General features: G+C 40.8%; 1 protein-coding gene across 2 annotated transcripts in view; it reads right to left on the reverse strand.

Moving 5' to 3' along the window:
- Positions 1-292: 292 nt before the first annotated feature.
- Positions 293-20761, reverse strand: part of sbf2 (SET binding factor 2) — a 78461-nt gene continuing 57992 nt past the window's right edge. Inside the window, exons 18-42 of one of the 2 annotated variants that reach the window (XM_072464669.1) lie at positions 19189-19356; positions 18818-19089; positions 17223-17395; positions 16962-17035; positions 15756-15951; positions 15277-15404; positions 14695-14870; positions 14484-14611; positions 14194-14395; positions 13863-14059; positions 12353-12493; positions 11862-11945; positions 11167-11241; positions 10145-10323; positions 9737-9913; positions 9318-9419; positions 6661-6846; positions 5511-5637; positions 5212-5339; positions 4880-5104; positions 3682-3789; positions 3421-3602; positions 2700-2787; positions 2501-2632; positions 293-1514 (exon numbers count right to left, since the gene is read on the reverse strand). In XM_072464669.1, the coding sequence (XP_072320770.1) occupies positions 1416-1514; positions 2501-2632; positions 2700-2787; positions 3421-3602; positions 3682-3789; positions 4880-5104; positions 5212-5339; positions 5511-5637; positions 6661-6846; positions 9318-9419; positions 9737-9913; positions 10145-10323; positions 11167-11241; positions 11862-11945; positions 12353-12493; positions 13863-14059; positions 14194-14395; positions 14484-14611; positions 14695-14870; positions 15277-15404; positions 15756-15951; positions 16962-17035; positions 17223-17395; positions 18818-19089; positions 19189-19356 (3747 nt within the window). In that variant the 3' untranslated portion in view covers positions 293-1415. The remainder of the gene's footprint in view (positions 1515-2500; positions 2633-2699; positions 2788-3420; positions 3603-3681; positions 3790-4879; positions 5105-5211; positions 5340-5510; positions 5638-6660; positions 6847-9317; positions 9420-9736; positions 9914-10144; positions 10324-11166; positions 11242-11861; positions 11946-12352; positions 12494-13862; positions 14060-14193; positions 14396-14483; positions 14612-14694; positions 14871-15276; positions 15405-15755; positions 15952-16961; positions 17036-17222; positions 17396-18817; positions 19090-19188; positions 19357-20761) is intronic. The other variant, XM_072464670.1, reaches the window with a different exon arrangement.

The following is a 20761-nucleotide window of genomic DNA, read 5'->3' on the forward strand; positions in this document are numbered from 1 at the left end:
TGTGCTAATGCACTTTTTAAAGAGGTATTTCTGAAACAGAAAAGAAACAGAAATCAAAAAATCATGTAATCTGTGGATTCATATTAAGACTTTTACTTTACATGAACTGGTTAATAGGGGTGATATTAAAGAGGCCAAAAAACATCTTTTGTCAACAAGAAAAGAAAAAAAAAAGGAAAAAAAAATCCATTCAGTTCATGATTGAATTGTGTTCTGGCAGAACATAGATAAATGGAATATGAATGCACCAAACCAAACAATAGATTCTCAATAAAACGATCAAGGCTTTCAGTGGTAGTTTCAAGTATGTTCGATTTATTTTCAAAGATTAGTGTCACCACAACACATGGTATAGATACAGTAACAAAACCTCTGACATCTTTTTAGCGTGCTTCTTCATAGAGTTCTTGTAAATGTGATGAACGGGAATATCTTAGAAACCACAGTCAAATAAGTTGAGTTTATTAAAGCCCTTAATAAATACAGAGCACGTTTGTATTTTAATTCATAATGTAACTAAATAAGAAACAGGCCATCCAGGTACAGTGTTTGCACCGCCAACGACACATTTGAAAAGACTAAATTGATCACGTTAGAATGACAGTTAAGAAAAGTTTAGTAAATACAGTATATAAAATGAAATGTCACACGTATGTACAGGAAACATGAGCACGGACAATAAAACCGTTTGACATTTAATATAAAAAAATAATTTACATTAGACGGACATGTTATTCAGACAACAATACACATTCAACCGAAGGGAACGTCACAAATTTAAATAGAAAATGTCAGGTAAATCTTTTGAATGCGCTGTGCAAAACATCTCGTGTAATCTCTGCTGTTTGTATTTACATTGTAGTGATGCCTAGAGCCTATTTTCTGCATCTGTTAAAAATCTCTGAGGAGTGCATACATTTGAGAAGTGCAAACAAATTCATTTTTTATATACTGTGCGTTAAAATCTCTTTTTTTTGGCAGTACATAGTTTGTGTGTTTGTTTTTCAAGCAGCGACATGTAGTAAAAATATTGGATAGAAATGATTTAATAGGCCATTTCGTCTAACGTTTAAATCTAAAATGTCACCCACAGTTTGAATGGCCAGTGATATTGCTTTGATCTATTTACAGCATTTCGCAGGGTATTTGATAGTGCAGTCTCCTAAAAAAGGTCAGCTTATCTTCACTTTGTTCTCGTCTAAGGCCTGGAGGTAACGCGCCGACCGGCAATCGCGATGCTGACCAATCGAGCCGTGACGTTAGCTGAGCAACAAGTCTGAAAAGGTTTAAGTGTGAGCGAACACTACCAGGCACTTTGTTAATTGTAGTCCCGAAAGACGGCACAGATGTTCAAGTGGTTGTGATATCTCCCTCGCTTTAACCCGTCTGTGTTAAAGTTGTGGCTCCGCGGCGTCTCATGCATCTGAAATGCAGCTCTGGATCTTGTCCATCCACACCTGGGCGCTGGGAGCGTCGGCGGCACAGAAGTTGTAGACTCTCTTGCAGGTTTTCAGCTAAAAGGAATAAGATGTCAGAAGTATTAATATTGTTATGTTTTGGTGTTTGACTTTAAGAGTGTGCCAATAATGAATTTACACGTTTTTTGCAAACTACTGGAGAAAATGTGGCAGCCAAGAGGCAAAGCACAATCACGTGTTCTGGGACTTTACTGTTGTTCACAAATATTGAATTAGTAATGCACTGCAGACCGTTTTTGAATTTTAGAACTATGAACTTGGGCCTCAAACTCCTGCCATGGACACAATAAATGGATACCTTTGAATGTACTATTGGCGGCAGGACAAAAGGCCATCACACAGAAATGACAAAAACACCACCAACGACTAAAGACTGGACTGACGTAGTAACGGACAAATGGACAAAATTACATTCGGGCTTAATTTGGAAATGGACAAATTTGACCGACTTTGGACCAAATGGGACTTTTATTTTAATTGAATTGTGCCATGATTGTGTTTCTTAGTTGATGACTGGTACTAATTTAATTTTAAAATAAGAATTGACATGGTTTTACATGAGTGTTATGGTATTCAATAGTCAAAGTAACCCATGTCATGTAAATAGTAAATGATGCATTAGTAAGAACACAAAACTAATGGCGGTAACTTCTTTTTTTTTGGCATCTACCGGTATATTTTTGTCAATATTAGTACTGACAAAGCCGAGACGAGGGCGGTCTGGTGAGAGACTCTTCAAAAAGCAAAAAGCAAACATGAAAGAAAATTGTATCCAAAAGGTTTAACTCTGTGAGCTCTGATTTTGAGTGACGGGCTACTTCTCATTCTTTACATAAACAGTTTCAATGTAAAATGTATCGAACCTGGTCAAAAAGCCTAAACCCACGTGCTATTAAATGTTAGCAGAATTGTAAGAAAGAAAAAAACATTAGACAAGAAGTTCAGGTCTATTTTTGACCTCGAGATGAACCCGTTTCCACATGACAACGGTTAACAACGGCGTTACTTATGACAGTACTCACGTCGAAGAAAGCCTTCTCACTGATGTGTTTAGGAGCTCCGATGGTTGGTGCAGTGATCAAAACGGACTCCACTTCAGCCAAGTCGATGTGGCCTCTGCAGTTGGTGTCCTCCCCAGTGTCGTAGTACCTCAGCTGGAACGATCCGAACGTTAACGGCGGCGTTACTTAAGACAGTACGACAGAAATGTGGTTTACTGACCTGGTGTTTGGTGATGTCCAACACGAACCAGCGAGGTTTCCAGCTTTTCAAAAGTGCTCCACGTTTGTACAGGATCCCCTCAAAAGATCTGTAAGACAAGGACAGATTTAGAATTTTGAACAGTTAGAACAATGTCATAACTTTACTGCATCATGATATTATACATTTTAAAACATTGTGATGACACTTTCTACGATGGATCACTCCGGGAGGAATGAGGGCTTACACAAACCGGTATTATGATTGTTTACTTTATTCTGACTACTATAATGAATCAGTCAGTAAATAGTCATGTAATTATAAATAGTAAATAGTTCTCTGAAGATGATTTTTGCCAGTAAATCCCTTCCAAAATGTTCAACAACAACATGATGCTTTCATGTACATAGTGTTCCCGAGAAGACTTGCCAAAAACACAAAACAATGATGTAGCTGGAAAGTTACTGATGCAATTGATCATTGTGATCATCTCAAGTTGGTAAGAGTATTGTCCTGAACAGAAATGAGGTCATAGCAAAGTTCTTCTAGAAACAAGATCTTTATATTTGGGCCAGGAATTCCCAAGTAATCTTACACATATTTGAATGCATACAAGTATTTCTCAACAGCATACCAATACGCTGAATCATCTTCCAAAACTGGAGTGGTCCCTCAGCAGTAGTAACTGAACCAAATGTGGACTTTTTATTGTACTGTATTAGTTCTGGGGATCGGAGCCCACCTGTTCTCGTCACTCTTGGGGGTGAACTGGTTGTATAGCGTTGCAGCGCGTCTGTTGATGCCGTTGGCTGTGGAGGTGCTGCGGTCCTCGCTCTCTGGCAGGTGCAGCATGGAGCGACGCTGAATGGCCTGGAGACTGGACGTGGGAATGAGCCCCGACACCGACACGGCCTGTTTAGAAAGCTGAAAGAAATGGAGAGAAATTGTAGCACTTTTTTTCACATTTTAAAGCATTGGAGATGTTATATATTTGACTGCATACGTTTCCTTCTTGATTGAGGTCTTCTTGAATGCTGATTCTGACTTTATCCAGTGTAGTCTGCCATCGATCAGAGCTTTGGTGAAGTTCTGATTCCAACTTCTCAATGTCCTGTGAAGATAAAAAAAAAATGATATATGCAATTATAGATCCCAATTATGAAACCAAAACCTCAAATCATGATCAAACGTGACCGGAAATACTTTAATGAGCAGGTATTCTTACTCTCTGAAGGGGGATATTGCTTAGGCTAAAGCGAGAGAATCTAAGGCTGAGGGGGAATGGCGACTTTTTTGCCAGTTGCAGAACAAATGTACCTCCACTATCAATAAAGCCAGATCTACTAAACTATCTACAGAGACTATTATCTCTCAGATCTAAAGAACTTAAATGATCCTAAGAAGTTTTGGAAAGTAGTAAAATCAAAAAACGATTCTGTGCCGCCAACAATCAGCCAAGCTTTTTGAACAAGGATGGTCTAAAGTTGAATGATGAATGTAAAATATTGAGTTTCATTAATGAGCATTTTGTATCTGCTGGTTTGCTCTTTTAGTGTTCATTGCCTGGTCAATCAGGGACAAAATCAAATGTTGGTTCTGAAATCCCCTTTGGAGGCAAAAGTCTGGATTATTGCTCTTTTAACTTTACTTCACTGTCCATTGGTTCTTAGTTCTTGGTGAGCTGAAATACCAGATAACTTGAAACCCTTTTTCTTGACACTGGCACCTGTTTACATAACTTAGCCGCTAACACATATCTTTAATTTAAGCTAAATAGTACAATTTAATAGCTTAAATTTAAATCTGGAAATCTAAATTTGAGAAAGATGTCAATCCAAGTAAAGTTAACAACTACAGGCCTAAACGTTGTGTCTTAGGCAAAATTCTTGAAAAGCTGGTCAGCCAGTTGAAATACTTTTTAGATGCCAGTTATTTCTTATCTAACTTTCAGTCCAGTTTTAGAAAGAAACATAGTATGGTCACAGCTCTTAAGGCTTTAGATGATTTCTTGCAAGCTCTGCATCTCAAAAAATATAGTGTTGCCATTTTCATTGACTTGTCTAAGGCTTTTAACATTGTATACAATCACAATTACCCATCTTTTACCCAGTGGAGCAGTGGGACACCGGAGTGACCCATCTCTGGATCTTGAACCATTTTGTTGGTGCATTTAAACACGTCTAAAGCTTTAAATATCTTACCAACAGCAGTTTGGTGATGGCGTCCGGCTGGGCTCGGCTCACGCTGCTGTAGCACGGCCACACGATCCGCCTTTGGCTGTTGGAGAGCGTGTCCGTCTCCTCTGAGCTCTCTGACCTCACGGCCATCGTCCTCCAGTCGTAACAGGGACCAGTGGACAGAGTCTCGTCTGTGAAATAGTCCCACTTTTTCAAACTGGGGATGCCGATGGAGGGCTTCAAAATGACCTAAAGACAGGCAGGGTTCAGTAAGTCAGTTATTGATGGTGATTTGAAACGGAATTATGATTGGATGAGATTAAAGCTATTCTATAATACAGTAGATTTAGGCTTACCACAGTCTCTGAAGGATTGTAAAGGTAGTTGAAGAAGATTGGGCTCCTTTTGTGCATTCGGTTTATGCAGTCCCAGATACAAATGCCTCTGCGGGCCTGTTTATCACCCTTGTCTTCAAACAACAAGCCTGTAGGGAAGTTGAAAATGTTAATTATATTTTTTTATTGCCATGTGGAAATGTTCAAATGTCCAGTTTTCTAGGCTAGAGACACATTGTGATTGTAATTGCATCTTAAATACCGTCACATGTATATTGTCTTATTTTATGAAACAAATAAAACGTCAGGCAGACACTGACCATGTTCAAAGCGCTCGTAGTCTGAATCCAACAGGAAGTTCTTGAATCGGTTTGAGATGTGATGATAAGCCAAGAATCGTAGATAATACTGATTAAACTCAAACTCCACAGGATGCTGTTCCAGAATCTGCAAAGAAGATTGAAAATGTATACTTAAATATTACTTTTTATCTTGAATGATTACTACACGCTGCACAGAGAATAAAATAACATGATTGACTTATCTAGGGTTAGGGTCATGGACATTGAGTAAAGTAGACACAACCACATCTGAACAAACAGGACTTCCAAGATGTTCGACGGAGCATCCATTTATTTCCTCTTTTTTTTTTTTTAGAAAGTGTTTATTTTTGGTATTATTTCACAATCAGTGTAGGGGGTTTGGATTATGGTTAGCCTTAGCAACTGCTGATTACGGATATAAACCGCCAGAACAAAATACTGAAACATTTAGTGAGTCCCCTGAACCCAACAGGACTCATTGTTCTTGTGTCAATGTGAAAGAAGATCAAGCGTTGAATGTTTGTGGCCACCTGGGCCCACTGGCAAAAACAACAGCTGTTTAGGAGATGAGACATTTCTATTTTCGGCTCTTGCGCGAATCTCCTTTACTGCTCCTTACTGTCTCTAGAGCCCAGAACCTGGGCCAAAGAGAGTCAATTGCCAAGTCCGCAATCCGATGAAAATGGAGAAACTCTGCGTGGATGTAAGTGCATAAGGGAGAGAGCCTGATAACCCGCTGGACCGGAAAGAGCCCCCAATATTGTCTAAATTTAGTTGGATTGGTCATCAGTCTTTATCTCAGCTATTGAAGCTCACTCCCGTCCTTCCTAAAGCATCCTCATTCTGAGACTGACACGTTCCAACTCTGACTCTTTCCACATGCATCTTGAAACAAGCACTCAAATATGAAAGGATGCTGAAACACGCAAGTAGAGAAGTCAGGCCTGATCACGATGAGTTTACAGACCATCTGGGGAGCAGTCTTCTCTATGGTTCAACACCCATGTTAGAATTTAAGACAGGCATGAACAGAGCAAAGTTAAACCAAATGTACAGGTACACTGTACATCATAACCGCTTTATACACCTTTTACAAGTGATGTGATGTATGTGAATTACTCATTACTGAGAGAGAGAATACATTTACCTGGTGCACACAGTCCAGAAACTGGAGGAAGATGGGTGTGAAGCCACTGCCCTGGCTGCTGGGGTTAAGGTTGCTCCTCTGGCTGAACTTATGACCAAAAGACAGCCACTCTTTCTGTAGCAACACCTGAAAACCCTCCAGAGTGCGGTAAAATGGATCACTCAGCAGCTGCACCAAGGACACCACCTGCAAAGATGTGATGTGTACATTACAAAGCATGCAAGGAATAACTGATTAGGTCTGAACAGAAACGCAATGACACACCAAAGACAGGCATCCAAGTTGATCATCTGCTATCAATAATGTTGATATAACTTTGTGCGTGAAGATTTTAAAGCACTCAACTAAACACCATTTGAGCACCACACATGCAATATGCTTGGCCTGCGTTCCTGCCCGTGTCTCCTCCAACACAACTAATGAGGCTTGACGCTTGAGGAATGAGCGGGAAACATAGTTTGTGGCTTCCCTTGGGCTTTTCAGCAACATCCATCTCAGAGTGAGGAGTATAGACAACATCCGGGTTTGCAATTACTTATAGCAGGTAGTCTAGGTGGAACATCGTATGTGTGTCAAAAGGTGTTTTTTATGAAAATGCAAAAAAGCAAAAATACAAAAGGTAGAGTTTTGAGTCTGCTGGGTGTCTATGGTCCATGTACGGGGGGTTAGCCAAAGCATATGGAGCCCATTTGCCTGTGTGGGCCTGATCAGGACCTGGCGTAATGCAGCCAGTGGCCCGTGGAGAGAGATGCTCCGAGCAGAACACGTGCCTGGCATAAGGGATCCACAAATTACGCTTTAAAACAGCAGCCTGGGGCCTTCAAAACCCAGTAAACACATTTGAAGGACACGCTTGCAAGGCAAACATGTGCAATTTAACAGGTCAATATGGAAAATATGAGCTCAGAGAGTAAACATGCAGAAAAATGCTGAATGAAGCAACCACATGGATAGTGATCAGGATAGAAATAATTATAACACACCCAAAATGAAAGAAAAATAAACTGTCATTACAGAAAGCAGCACTCAACAATGACCTAAGGCTGTACGCATCTTATTTGTCAGTTAAACTATTCGCAAAAACGGGTCAACGATGATGCAAGTGAATACTGGAGGAGCAGGTGGTGCCGCTGAGCCTGTTCTATAACAAGGCTTGTACTAATGAACCCAGCCAAATAAATACCATGCATGTCTGTGGATAATCCTCAGAAATGTAAAGGGAACATCTCCTTTCATGCGTCCTCCCTTTCGCCATGGTTACCGCTAATTGGGGTACCTCCTATCTTGATACTTACATCCAAACAAATACTTCAGTAAAGAACTTATAAAGTTCAGTAAGTCTTTTATGTAACAGTTAATTCCACATAGGTTAAGGTACTACTGATACTGGATTTTGTTTCTTCTTTGAATAGAAAGATTGATGCATACAAAGATACAAAGCAGTTTCACCTCACAAATGGAAGACTAAACTTTAACTTCAAATAGGATTTATGAACAATGTACTTCTTTTTTGTCAGTCCATATTCTGATTAATACAAATCAAAAAAATATTGTTCAGGTGCCTCTGCTGACAATCAGGTACTGATCAAGATACCCTGCTCTATTTCCACATACTGATCCCCATTCAATTCTCTGGGATTAAGACACAAAGATACACGTTTTGAGTGTAATCACTGACTGTATTTTTTCTAGGGCTGTCAAAGACAAATTGATAGTTGGTTTTCACCAAACACTTGAATTTAATTATGTTTTTTATACAAGAACAGTATAAAATGAATATACCGGCTCTGGAATTACCTGTGTCCAAAGACAGGGACCGGGAGCTGCTCCTGTGAGCACGATCTAGAGTTCACTGATGAAATTAGGCTGGGAGACTTCCCTGAAAGGAGAAGCTCGGTTCTCAAGAAAATATCAGGTGGTTAAATTTTCCACAATATAATTTATCAGTCCTGATGAGGACGAGCGCAGATCACTTGGCGGCTGATGTTCACAAGGACTAAGAGCGCAGAGCTGAGGAGAAAAGTACTGCTCAGCACCAAGAAACAAACCAAAGTCACAGCAGATTTTTTTTACTGAACGGCGCGAGCTCCATTAAGAAGTTAAGTTGAACTTAAAGGCGCAATGGACGATTTTTCGGCATGCGCACTCCCCCGTGCGGACTGATACAACACACACGTGCGTTTGTTTATTAGTGCAACGGAGCGCATCACATCTCTCGTCTTGCGTAGATTTCCGTCCACTTCTGCGTCAGCTCGAACTGTCTTTCTCCGTCTTCATTTTGTCCCGTACACTGAGGGAACTATATTATGATAGATCCATGCGCTTAGGCACGCGGAAACGTGGGGACGAGCCTGACGCGGCTGCAGGTGAGCGGTAGGTGCGTTTTATGATTGATACGTGGCAGGACTAATCGGCAGTCCACGCCACGAGGAAATAAGACTCAGATTTGTGCCAAAAAAATCGTCCATGCAACCTTTAATTGTCACTGGGAGGGAAATTTGTCATGGGCACTACGTGCCTAGGTGCAGTCATGATAAAATACTATACAATAAGAACAGTACAAACACTAAATAAAAGATACAAACGCTGTTTGATCATGAACACAGATTCATTCTTCATTCATTTTTTAATGGATCCACAGCACACATTTTTCTTACTTGAGTGGTGATGTCCCAGCCTTCCTCTAAGCTCAGGAGAACAGACGAGCCGCTGTCTAGAAGCTCCACTAGAAACAAAGCCAACTGCAAAATCTTGTGAAGCTGTGAGCGATTAACACAAAAAAATGGATTAATCATTAGTGTCCATTCAATACAGCTTTTGACCTAGTAGTACATCACACACTAATTTAAATATTTTCCCACAAACTATTAACTGGCCTGTGTAAAATGGTCTATATAAAGACTTCTGGGGTCAGTCAGATAACAATGGTGATAGTGGAATTACCAATCATTATGAAAACATTTCCCAAGGGAACATGGCTTTTGTGTGGCCTTGGTAAAACAATAAAATGAGGGGAAAACTAGTAAAATAAAAAATACGAGATGCTATTCCAAATTAAACAGTTGTTAGAACTTACCTGTAGGATCCACTCTGAGTCCTCCAAGGCTTTGAAAAAGGAGTCCTGGGGATCAGACGAAGTGGCACTGGGAGCACAGGCTCTGAGAAGCTTTTTGAAGCTCCCTTTGACCTGCCGTGTGTCGGCGAAGTCCACTGGGACCAGCTCACAGTTCAGAGATGCATCCACTCTCAAACCCTGTCAGGAAATACACAGCTCAATTTGATCAACACAGAAGGCTATTATGATGGTGATGCAGTAAACTTATTAAATTAGAATTAAAGAAAATAATGAACATGGAGAAACAAATGAAAGATTTTACTAAAACAATGTCTAATAATAATAATAATAATAATAATCAAAATAATTATTTCTTTACACGTACAATCAGGTTGATCAAATATAATATAATTCAATTTACGTCCTCACCTTTAAATGAGATTTTTCTCCAAAAATATAAATCGCAGCCTGGTGTTTGAGGAGCTGAGCCTGGAGACTGGTGCTGCCTGCAGGGGGGGCCAGATCCTTCCCTGCCAGCCTGGCCCCCACTTCAGTTCCTGTGTGGTGATGGCTCAGCCTTGCGCTGCTTCTGAGACTGGCCCACATGCCTGTGGATGCAAAAAGGATTCAAGAAAAGTCACACTATTGTCGTATTTGTCGTGTTTGAAGGAGTCAGGACATGCCGCACTTCATGCACTCTACATGTGTTTTTATCCTTTGTCAATGAAGAGTAAAACATCAGATGCAGAAGTTGATATTTTATAAAAGTTTACATACTGTACGCTTTTCTCTGGAAACTAGCATGCAATGTTTTCCAGCAGCATGAATCACTGATGAATGCACATGATTTTTCACTTTGTCTCCAGCTCTTTCAGTCTCAAAACTGGCACACGCTTTACATACTGTACATCCCTTGACTAACCCTGTAAAATTGAAAGTTGAAAAAAGATACTTCATAAGGATAGCTTAAAATACAAAAAATACGCAATCACTGGCGCACCAGTTAATTCAGTTATGCAACTTTTAACAACAATAACAGAAGTTAAATTTCACTAATGCAAAAATCCAGATGTTTAGGACTTTTTACTGAATATCCATGAGGTTAGCCACAGGTTGGATGTGTGATTCATCTCTGGTCTGCCATGACAAACAGACTTCTTTCCGCCACAGACTCTGAGCTGTGCACACTTGGCGCTAGCGAGCCAATGTATTAACAATGATGGCCACATTACAGCAGCCACATGGGTCTGTGAAAAACCATGGCTCCCAAAGTAGCGCCCACAAAGTCAGGAAAGATTAGTGCAATTCTATCAATGTTTGTAGAAGGTGGTTTGCAGCGCAGTGCAGAGGAGCGCATGACCGGTTAGTGACCACTTGTGGGGGTTAGGCAGAGGTAATGTAATGAAGCTCGACGTTAGAAAGAACTCGGGCAATGGAGTTGATCACTGTACCTTGACTGTGGGCCCGCTCCTTACTTGAATGTTTTTGGTGTGAGTGAGTGAAAAGCTTATCTCTGTACTCAAGGACTGGATGGTTTACATGAGGTTCAGAAACAGATGAGGGCAGAGAGAGGGGTAGAGACAAATTATCTCAAAATGACGTTGACACCAAAACCAACTCAGATAACTTGCTTAGAGCACAGATACATGGGCATGCCTTGTGACGTTAAGATTAGGATGATGTATGGACATGGCAGAAAGAATGTATCTTAAGAGTACTGCCTCAATTACTGTGAAACGTGAGGAATGAATTGGGAAACCTTCAAATAAGATTTATACTAAGGTCTATGATTTTTCCACTAGAAATGGGCAATTGTTGTTTTTACAGTGTGTTTACTTCGAGAAAAGGCCAGAAGCCGAAGCCTTGAGATTAGGTGCATAACATGTAATCTGATGCAATATTTCAACACATTACTCTACCACAAACTAATATGCAGCTATACCTATTTAAAATGAGAAAACTGTTTGAGAGGAACATTCAAGCAACATTTAAGGAAGATTTAAGTGTAACATAATGTAAAACAAAAACAATGTAAAGTAATGCAGTTGTTTTATCCGGCAGTTTTTAATTTGTTTTTGTTTAAGATGGAGAAAACGTATCTGTAAAGCTATCTTGAAGGATGATAAATGTAGGAGAACTATCTCACCTCCTCTTGTAAAGCTGCTTGTGAAAGGAATATCCAAATGGACAGGGGTCATCTTTGGTAACCTGGACGTCCTCCTTTCAGTGGCTGTACAAAAAAACAACACACAACCGTTCTATTCTAATACTCAAAAAACAAGTGGGACATTTTCAGATTTATTGGCAGGGCATTGACCCAAGGTTGTCCTGTATTTTTTACATAACCTTTTTATTGTACACACTTCCTTCCAAATCTTAGCAAACATAAAAAATTAGATTAGTGTCTGCAGAAAGTCTCATATATTCAATAAGGGGCATATACTGTAACGTCTGTCATTGTCTGAAGTCACTGCTCTGCACAAAAATAACTGCGAGTCGAGTTGGCAGTTTTACCCACTATAACAAGAACTGTAGTCAATGCACTCTTCATTGTGTTCCCACAGTAAAAGTAGCTTATAGAAAGGTCAAAGAGTTTTATGTAGCTGGGCAAATCCAGCGTGATCAGAGATACTGTACCTGGAGAAAGTCCAACAAGTGAGCGGTTAGATAGCGTGTTATTGCCGTTCATCTTGAAGTAGATTGGTATGGAGTCGAGGATTGCCTGCAGATATTTTTCTTGTTCGAGACTACTGGACAACTCTGAGGATGAGGTTGGAGCTGCAGAACAAACACAAAAGTTTGATGCAGTGATAATCTGTTTCCACCAAGGTACTGATTCTGGGCTGATTCTGGGCTGGCGCTGGTTCTGTGCCGACTGTCAGCTTGGGTTTCCAGCTAATAATAATTTGTTGCCATAGCATTGATTACTAGCCAGCAGTTAGCATTTACTTGTTCTTCTCCTAAACTGACATTATTTTACCGGTACTTACTTTTAGTAAGTCTAAACTATAAAAAGGTTTTATGTTTAGTATTCCACCGGAACAGTGAAAATGCAGAAGCCAGCATTTTCAAAGTGGAAAACGGCAAAACCGGTTCTGAAACTGGCAGAAAGAGCAGCAGAAACAGCTCAGTGGACAAGGTGTATTTCATGTCAATCAGTGGTTGTCAAACTTTTCACACCAAGTATCACTGCAGAAAATATTGGGTCTGTTGAGTACCACAAGATCTAACCCAGGTCTAAAACTGGACAATTCTAGGGCTAAACCAGAAATAAAATAAAACTACCCAAATGCTATACTAGTTCTAAACAAGGAACTAAAAGGGGGACAAAATTAAAAAAAAATATTAAATCGACTCCAAACCGAGCAAATATTTGACCTGTAGAGTAATCTGCCTAACCAGGGCTGTGTAATTAATCGAATGTCAATAGCATTAACTGCAATTGATTGAATCGATTACTAAAACTGTGTAATCGAGTAAACGAGATTAACATTATCACTACAGTGCGTAAAATGAGCATGTGCGCGTTTCCTTGAATTTGGCTCATGGATTGTACCTTTCTACTTGTGGAGTAATTCTTTGAGATACATTACTTACTTTATTTTCATTATTATCATTTTAGAAACTTTCAAAGTTAAAGGCGGTATGGACGATTTTTCGGCGATTTGAGAACGCAGGCGGAAGTGCGCATGCGCACTCCCCCGTGCGGACTGATACTACACACACGTGCGTTTGTTTATTAGCGCAACAGAGCGCATCGCATCTCTCGTCTCCCGAAGATTTCTGTCCACTTCTGCATCAGCTCGAACTGTCTTTCTCCGTCTTCATTTTGCCCCGTGCACTGAGGGAACTATATTATGATAGATCCATGCGCTTAGGCACGCGGAAACGTGGGGACGAGCCTGACGCGGCTGCAGGTGAGCGGTAGGTGCGTTTTATGATTGATACGTGGCAGGACAAATGATTTATCCACGCCACGAGGAAATATGATAAAAAAAACCACCTTTAATAATTGTTTGAATAGTTGGGATTTCAATTAAGATTTGAATAATTGCGATTATTATTTTTCCCCATAATCGAGCAGCTCTTAGTATTACATATTTGAGAACCACTGCCCTTAAACAAATAAGGATGTGAAACTGCTTACTTGAGGAAGAAGGGTTTTGTGATTTGAATAGTCCTACAACACTTTTGCCATGGAATCCTCCTGATCGAAGGAGGACGGCTTTGGTGCGTGGATGTTTCCAACACACCACTGGGAGGCGATTGTGTCTGTAACAGCGTGCCACTTTGTGTAAACTGCTGTCCTGCACAGCCTGAGGAACCACCAACAACCCCGGGTAACTAAAACAAACACAAGATAACAAATTAATGAAAACGTGATATGTGGGATGCCAAATTCTAAAACATTTGTTAAACACAAGTTAGACAAATATCACAAAGCTTAATCAGTTTTATCTTGCAATCGTCAGCATCACCTTCGACACAAAGAGTAAAGTCTGTTCACGGCTGTAATCCTAAACTGCTCTCCGGATTTGGAGCGGGACGAGCTGGCAGTGATGGTGCCCAACCCGAGCCGCTGGTAGTCACGGAAACAGGACTGCTCCACCAGCTGCTCCATTGTCGATTTTTCGGACGTTCGCAAAGTGCTGCTCGGTGGTGGCTCTCCATCATCCGATACTGAAACATCATAACAAGTTTAATGCATCATACCATATTTTAGAGGTTTACGTTTGGGGGTGTGAATGATATTTAATGTAACATATACTTGAAATGTCATCATCTTCATTCCAGGTTGTTCTACTGCTACTTTTCTTCAGAGTTGACTGGCTTCCCCGGCCCATGGTGATCTTTCCAGCCCTTTTGGCACCTTTAACAATAGTTTTGGATAGTGTTCTGTGAAAATAAAAGAAGGAAACATTTCAAACACTCTAAATAAATATTTAACTATCTTATTTATTAATGTCTGAAGTTCATACCGAAAGCCAGTGTTCCTCTCTTTTTGTTTGGGAAGGATTATCTGTGGCACTGTCTGTCCAGCAGCGAAAGCAAATGAGGTAAAAATTGACTGAGGGTATCGGAGCCTCTGAAGGTGCTTCCTGAAGAGTTCAACCATCTCTGAGGTCACCTCTTCATCAAACGCAACTTTAATCAACTGCAAACAATGTGAGCAAAATAAAGAGTTTAAGAAGGTAATGACATAAGGAAGTTTGTCTTGTTATAGGCTCCCCAAATATATCCAAACCATCAATGATTAAAAAGAAAACACCATTAAACATTTCACATACAAAAAAACATCTGTGTTTGTTCCCATTACAAGCATTGAAACAAAAATTAAATTAAATATAGAATTGAGTGTCATCTTCCTCTGAATCTGAATAGCTATATATATCATAAAGCGACAAACAACTAGAAACAGACATGGGAAATAACATGTGATAAAGACCACAGCACAACATCAGAACCAGGATGTTTTGGGTCAGAGCAGGGTTCTGACAGACAGGACTGTGCAAACATGAGCTGACACTCATCACTCACTGTTAAAGTTAAAGTTACTTCACCTGGAAGGATGCAGAGCGGAGCTGTAGACCCTCTTGCATGTTTTGTTGCAGCTGATTTTGGAGGCTTATCTTCTTTTCTTTGGTCATTGTGGACACTGGGAAAGCTCTCATCACTGCCTGCTCTCCAACTATAAACACAGTTTCAATAATAAACCCTTTTAGAAATAGGAATTTAAATAGTGTCAAACCTTGGGTAAAAGTTTACCTTTATTTACCTTGGGTAAAATGAATTTAATGATTCGAATTCATATTTAAACTTTGTAAAATGTAAAACAAATCTGATTTCTGAAGTTAATTGGCCATAAACTGAAACGATAAGTGCACATCTGCCTTCTAATAATTTAACAGATATATTTCAATTGTAATTGAAAAAGAACCATGTAAAACAGAAATCATACATCTATCTGTGTGAGTGTTATAAGGATAATGATCAGGACGAGTACAAAAAACAAACGTCGGTGAATTCATGTGCCACTGACCAAGTGGGTCGTGAGGAATGCCTTTGAAGATGATGCGGTACGTGGTAAGGAAGAGAGCGCCCTCTGCTGGTAGGATATGAGGACCCCCCAGCAGGCCCCCTGTGGCCTCCTCCCGACCGTCTGGATCCAGAAGCACTCGCAGCCCCTCTGACACCAGCTCCTCCCCAGGAAGCAGAGCAGGACGCAGAATCTTAGGCTGACGGGAAGGAACAGATAATGGCTCATACAGACAGCTGCAAAGGGACAAACTGTAGCAGTCTACAAACTGATGTCACTGTTAATGGAAAACATGAGAACTTTACATGTATGAAAAAAATATTTTGCATCCATGCTTTAGTTAAAGCATGTTAACATTTTGAACTGGAAAGAAGAGCTCAAGCTAAAGGTCAAAGTTAATGTTTATTTATGAAGCGCTTTCAAAAACAAACTGTTGTCCGACAGACATGGGAAAAACTACTTTGAAAATTGAGGTTGTTTTTATTTTTGAAAGAAATAAAATGTTTTTGAAGTCTGTTTGAAATGAAAATGAATTACATATTAGTTTATTTTATTGTATTGTACAGTTTTGCTTTTTTGCTGGATGATAACTGATCATGTTTTACCAAAGATTGGGTTTTATGCAGAAAAAAACTTTTGTGCATATAAAGCAATCACATAAATGTGAAAAGCAGCTTATGTTAACATTTTTGTTTCACAAAGGAAAAAAATGTAACCATGCTACTTCACTTCCATAACGCAGAACCTGCTACTGTCATTTCAACCACATATAGTGGCATTCAGACGTTTTGTATTCAGCATGCCACTCGCAGCGTGCAGTCCAGGTAAGTGCTGCCCAACACATTAATATGAGATGTTAGCAACAAAATAAACCAGACATCAGACCAGACTGCTCACCGAGCCCTGCAAGTTGCTCCCATGACAATGCTGGCATGTTGTTTGCCTGTGTGCATGAGTGTGCGCGAGGGGAATTACCTAAAACTGGCAGAAACGTAACATGGTATTCCAAAAGCCAACTGGTAAAATACAAAAGAGCAAAATTGATGGAAAGTCCTACAAGAACTTGGAGATAGGTTTCAGTAGCCAATCACTCATAAATGAAAAATGTTTGAGAACCAAACTTATTTTTATGAATCTCACTAGTTTTAGTATTTTCTTGCAAACGTTTACATTATTTGAACTGAGATATTTGCAGTATAGAACACTTACCTTCTGTATGGGGGGTAGTCTTCTGCTCTCTCTATGAACTGCTTCAAGAGCCTCCATCTGCATAGCTACAATGCCTATGGGTCAGACGTAGAGGTCAATTACCACATGTACACACAATTACCACATGTACACACAGACCAAGAACAACAGTGTATGTGTGTATAAGAATGTGTATGCATCATTGCAACAACTAATAATATTGAGAATTCTTTACTGTTAAATGTTCATTTTGGTACATTTTCCAGTAGCACATTATTTTACCTGGGATCATGCTGTGCAGGCTCTTGATGTGGTCCTGTGTCACCCCACTCTCAGTGCACACCTTGTCGATGAATCGAGCAATAAACCTGACCACAGAGTTGGCCACATCGCTGTTCTCAGACTCCTCAAAACCACTTTCAGTGTCAAAACTCTCGGCCACGCTGCCAGCAATGCTGTAAACAGAGGCATAAATGAAGAATGAAAAATATGAAGAGACTAAACCAGTGTTAAAAGACAGATCAGTGCATTGGGTTTGTATGTTGACTTTAAGGAACTTGTAAGAGTAAAGAGCAGTAAAACAAAGAGTGATTTGCAACCCAATAGAGCAAGGCACCGAGACCTGTATCAATCACAGAGTGTGTTAGTCAATAACAATGTTTTATATGAAGCAGTGATGGTGATGCAAGGCTCTTGCTGGATCTATTCTTTCTCAATAGCATTATCTCTGAATCTGTAATATTGTATGCTCAATCTCAATTGTATGCATCTCAGCACATCTTTCTGAGAAAAGCCAGAGCATCCTTCCTTTCTACAGATACGACTTAGGTCTTTGGTTTGGTTAAGGACACAATGTCTCAGAAAAAAACTATCTTTTGTGGCAGCCATCCAAGTTCACCAGATGGACTTTTACTGGACGGTCAGGGAGAATATTTCATTTACTGAGAAAAAGGATCATGCTCTCGCACGTACTTATCATCATCTTATTTCATAGAGGAATAAGTAATCCCAGATCATGAAACTGGAGCACAAGGCTTTAACCATGTGAGACAAATTGATCTACCTTAACTTTATTTCGCACTACATTTCTATCCCTTTGTCCATCCATCCATTTTCTGCCGCTTATCCGGGGCCGGGTCGCGGGGGCAGCAGTCTGAGCAGGGACCCCCAGACACTTCTTCTAACTCCTCCGGGGGGATCCCGAGGCTTTCCCAGGCCAGCCGAGAGACAGTCTCTCCAGCGTGTCCTGGGTCTTCCCCGGGGCCTCTTCCCGGTGGGACATGCCTGAAACACCTCCCGAGGGAGGCGCCCAGGAGGCATCCGGAACAGATGCCCGAGCCACCTCAGCTGGCTCCTCTCGACGTGGAGGAGCAGCGGCTCTACTACGAGCGGCTCTACTCGGCTCTACTCGGCCACAGGGGGGAGTGGCCGAGCTCCTCACCTTATCTCTAAGGGAGCGCCCAGCCACACGGCGGAGGAAACTCATTTCGACCGCTTGTATCCGCGATCTTGTTCTTTCGGTCACTACCCAAAGCTCATGACCATAGGTGAGGGTAGGAACGTAGACCGACCGGTAAATCGAGAGCTTTGCCTTTCGGCTCAGCTCCCTCTTTACCACAACGGTCCGATGCAGCGACTGCGTCACTGCAGCCGCTGCACCGATCCGCCTGTCGATCTCACGCTCCATCCTTCCCTCACTCGTGAACAAGACCCCGAGATACTTGAACTCCTCCACTATCCCTTTGTGGTAACTTTAAATTAATCTGGTAGCAATGCATGGATGCTGCTTTTCCTTTTCTTTCATAGCATATTTAACTTTTTTTTTGTCAAACAGTGTATTCCCATAAGAAAGGACAAGATTGTGCGAAACATGTAACCTGTTTGTGACGATGCTGTTGCTTCCACTCTCCCAGTCTGCCACTGGGGGATTGCGCAGTAGTTTGTTCTTGCTGGTGTCCAGGGGGACCAGCAGGTAGACCATGAGGCTGGCGTAGTGAATGGCCTGACTGAACACTGTGCTCTCTTCATTCTTCACCAACTCATGTTGCTTCTCCTTGCTCAGGTTGGGCCAACACCTGAGCTGCTCCGCTGCCAAATCCATGGCAGTCTGATCCTCTTCTTTCACCACAGTGGAAACGGGCACAGCCTCCTGGAGACACGGCCAAGTCGAGATGAATGGAAATGTCTACAAATGCTCCGTAGGATTTATGATGACCATTGCTGTGCTCATAGTTTATTTTCTTCTTACCTTAAGCTTTGCAATGATGCTTCCCTTCTCCAATGAATTTAGATACAAAGCTCGGATTTGGCTCTGAACTTCGCTGTAAAAAGTGGCTTCCCAGAACTGCTGGTTGGTCCATATAGGATGGTCCTGTATGCACGTATAGGCAAACTGGTTCACCCCAGGAGCTAGTTTCTGTAAAACACAAGACACAGTATGCACAATTACTATATGTAACGCATTACCCAATATCTGTCTGACATTTCATTGGCCAACCAAATGACAATAGGACATCGAAGCAACTCAAAGTGCTTTACAACAGTTAAAACATATTAAAATCACAATACAATACCAATCACAAGACAAAAATAAAAGCATAAATAAATAAGTTATGTTTTGCATGATTTGTGAGCCGAAACAAAATGGCCTAAATACCAGTAAGGAAAAAAACAAGTAGGTTGTGGAACTTTGGGCATTTATCTTTCTTTTTGTGTAGTCGCTTAATGGGGTGACAGACCACCCCACGTCTACTAAACATATAAAGCAGAGGCCGTTGTTTTGATTTCTTTGTGTTAAAGAGTTAATTAAACACCTGCTGCCTGAAAAAACAACTCCTAAAAGGGAACATGCAGTTCTCTCAGCCAAAAGAATTTAACTTGATCCAAACTGTACACAAAATCACAAAGAGCTATGCATGGAAAATTACCCCAACCGTTCTTTTGGTGTAAGAAGTAGAGTGTGGCAATAAATAACTGGAACAAACATAAGTCCGCCCTCCAGCAGAGTCCGAAAGCTATGAGTCAGTAAAATGAGTTTTTATTCTATTTTGCAAAATAAGAAGATTATTCATTTATAATAATTTAACTATTAAAAGGGCTGCCCACTCCATTTACAACTGTAATGGTGAGTACTAAATAGAATAGAAAAGTGCATCTATAAGTGTGTTACGAGTTTATCTTCAGTCACAAATCATTCCACAAAAAGTACTGTCCGGGAAACAAGGGAAAGGAACTTTCAGCAGAATTCTGAAAGCAGAAAGTCTGTTAGAAAGAGTCATTCATTCTCATGCTAACTTCCTATGTGCAAATCCCTATTATAATTTATCTCCTATATTTTGTAAATATAGTTAGTATATTTTTTCTATTTTACTGTACGATAGGGACACGCGCTGGAATAGTTTTTTAATTCAACTGTTTTTGACTTTTTTCGGCTGGATTTGAGCGTTTTTCGTTGCGTTCGTTGTGTTGTTGTGACGTGAGCTAGCTCCGAGCGAGCCCACCAGCCCCCCCCCCCCCCCCCCCCCCGCGCCCTCCGGCCGCGCTAAAGTACGGCGTGTCGTCGGTACACGTTTATATACACGTTTATATGAAAGAGGAACTTCACGAACGATCGGGACACGCATTGGAATCGCTTTAAATTAACTTGTTTTGACTTTATTCGGCTGGATTGAGTGTTTTCGTCGTGTCGTTGCGATGTGTCTTGGCTCTGAGTCCCCCGGCTCCGGCCCCGCCCCCCGGCGCCGTACCGCGTTTCCACAAAGGAGGAACTCATGAAACTGCAGAGAACTGTCGTCTTACCCGGAGATCGTCACGTTATCCCG

Source organism: Eucyclogobius newberryi, unplaced genomic scaffold (genome assembly GCF_026437365.1).
Source record: "Eucyclogobius newberryi isolate DKJ021-1_F unplaced genomic scaffold, fEucNew1.0.hap1 SCAF_5, whole genome shotgun sequence".
Lineage (NCBI taxonomy): Eukaryota > Metazoa > Chordata > Actinopteri > Gobiiformes > Gobiidae > Eucyclogobius > Eucyclogobius newberryi.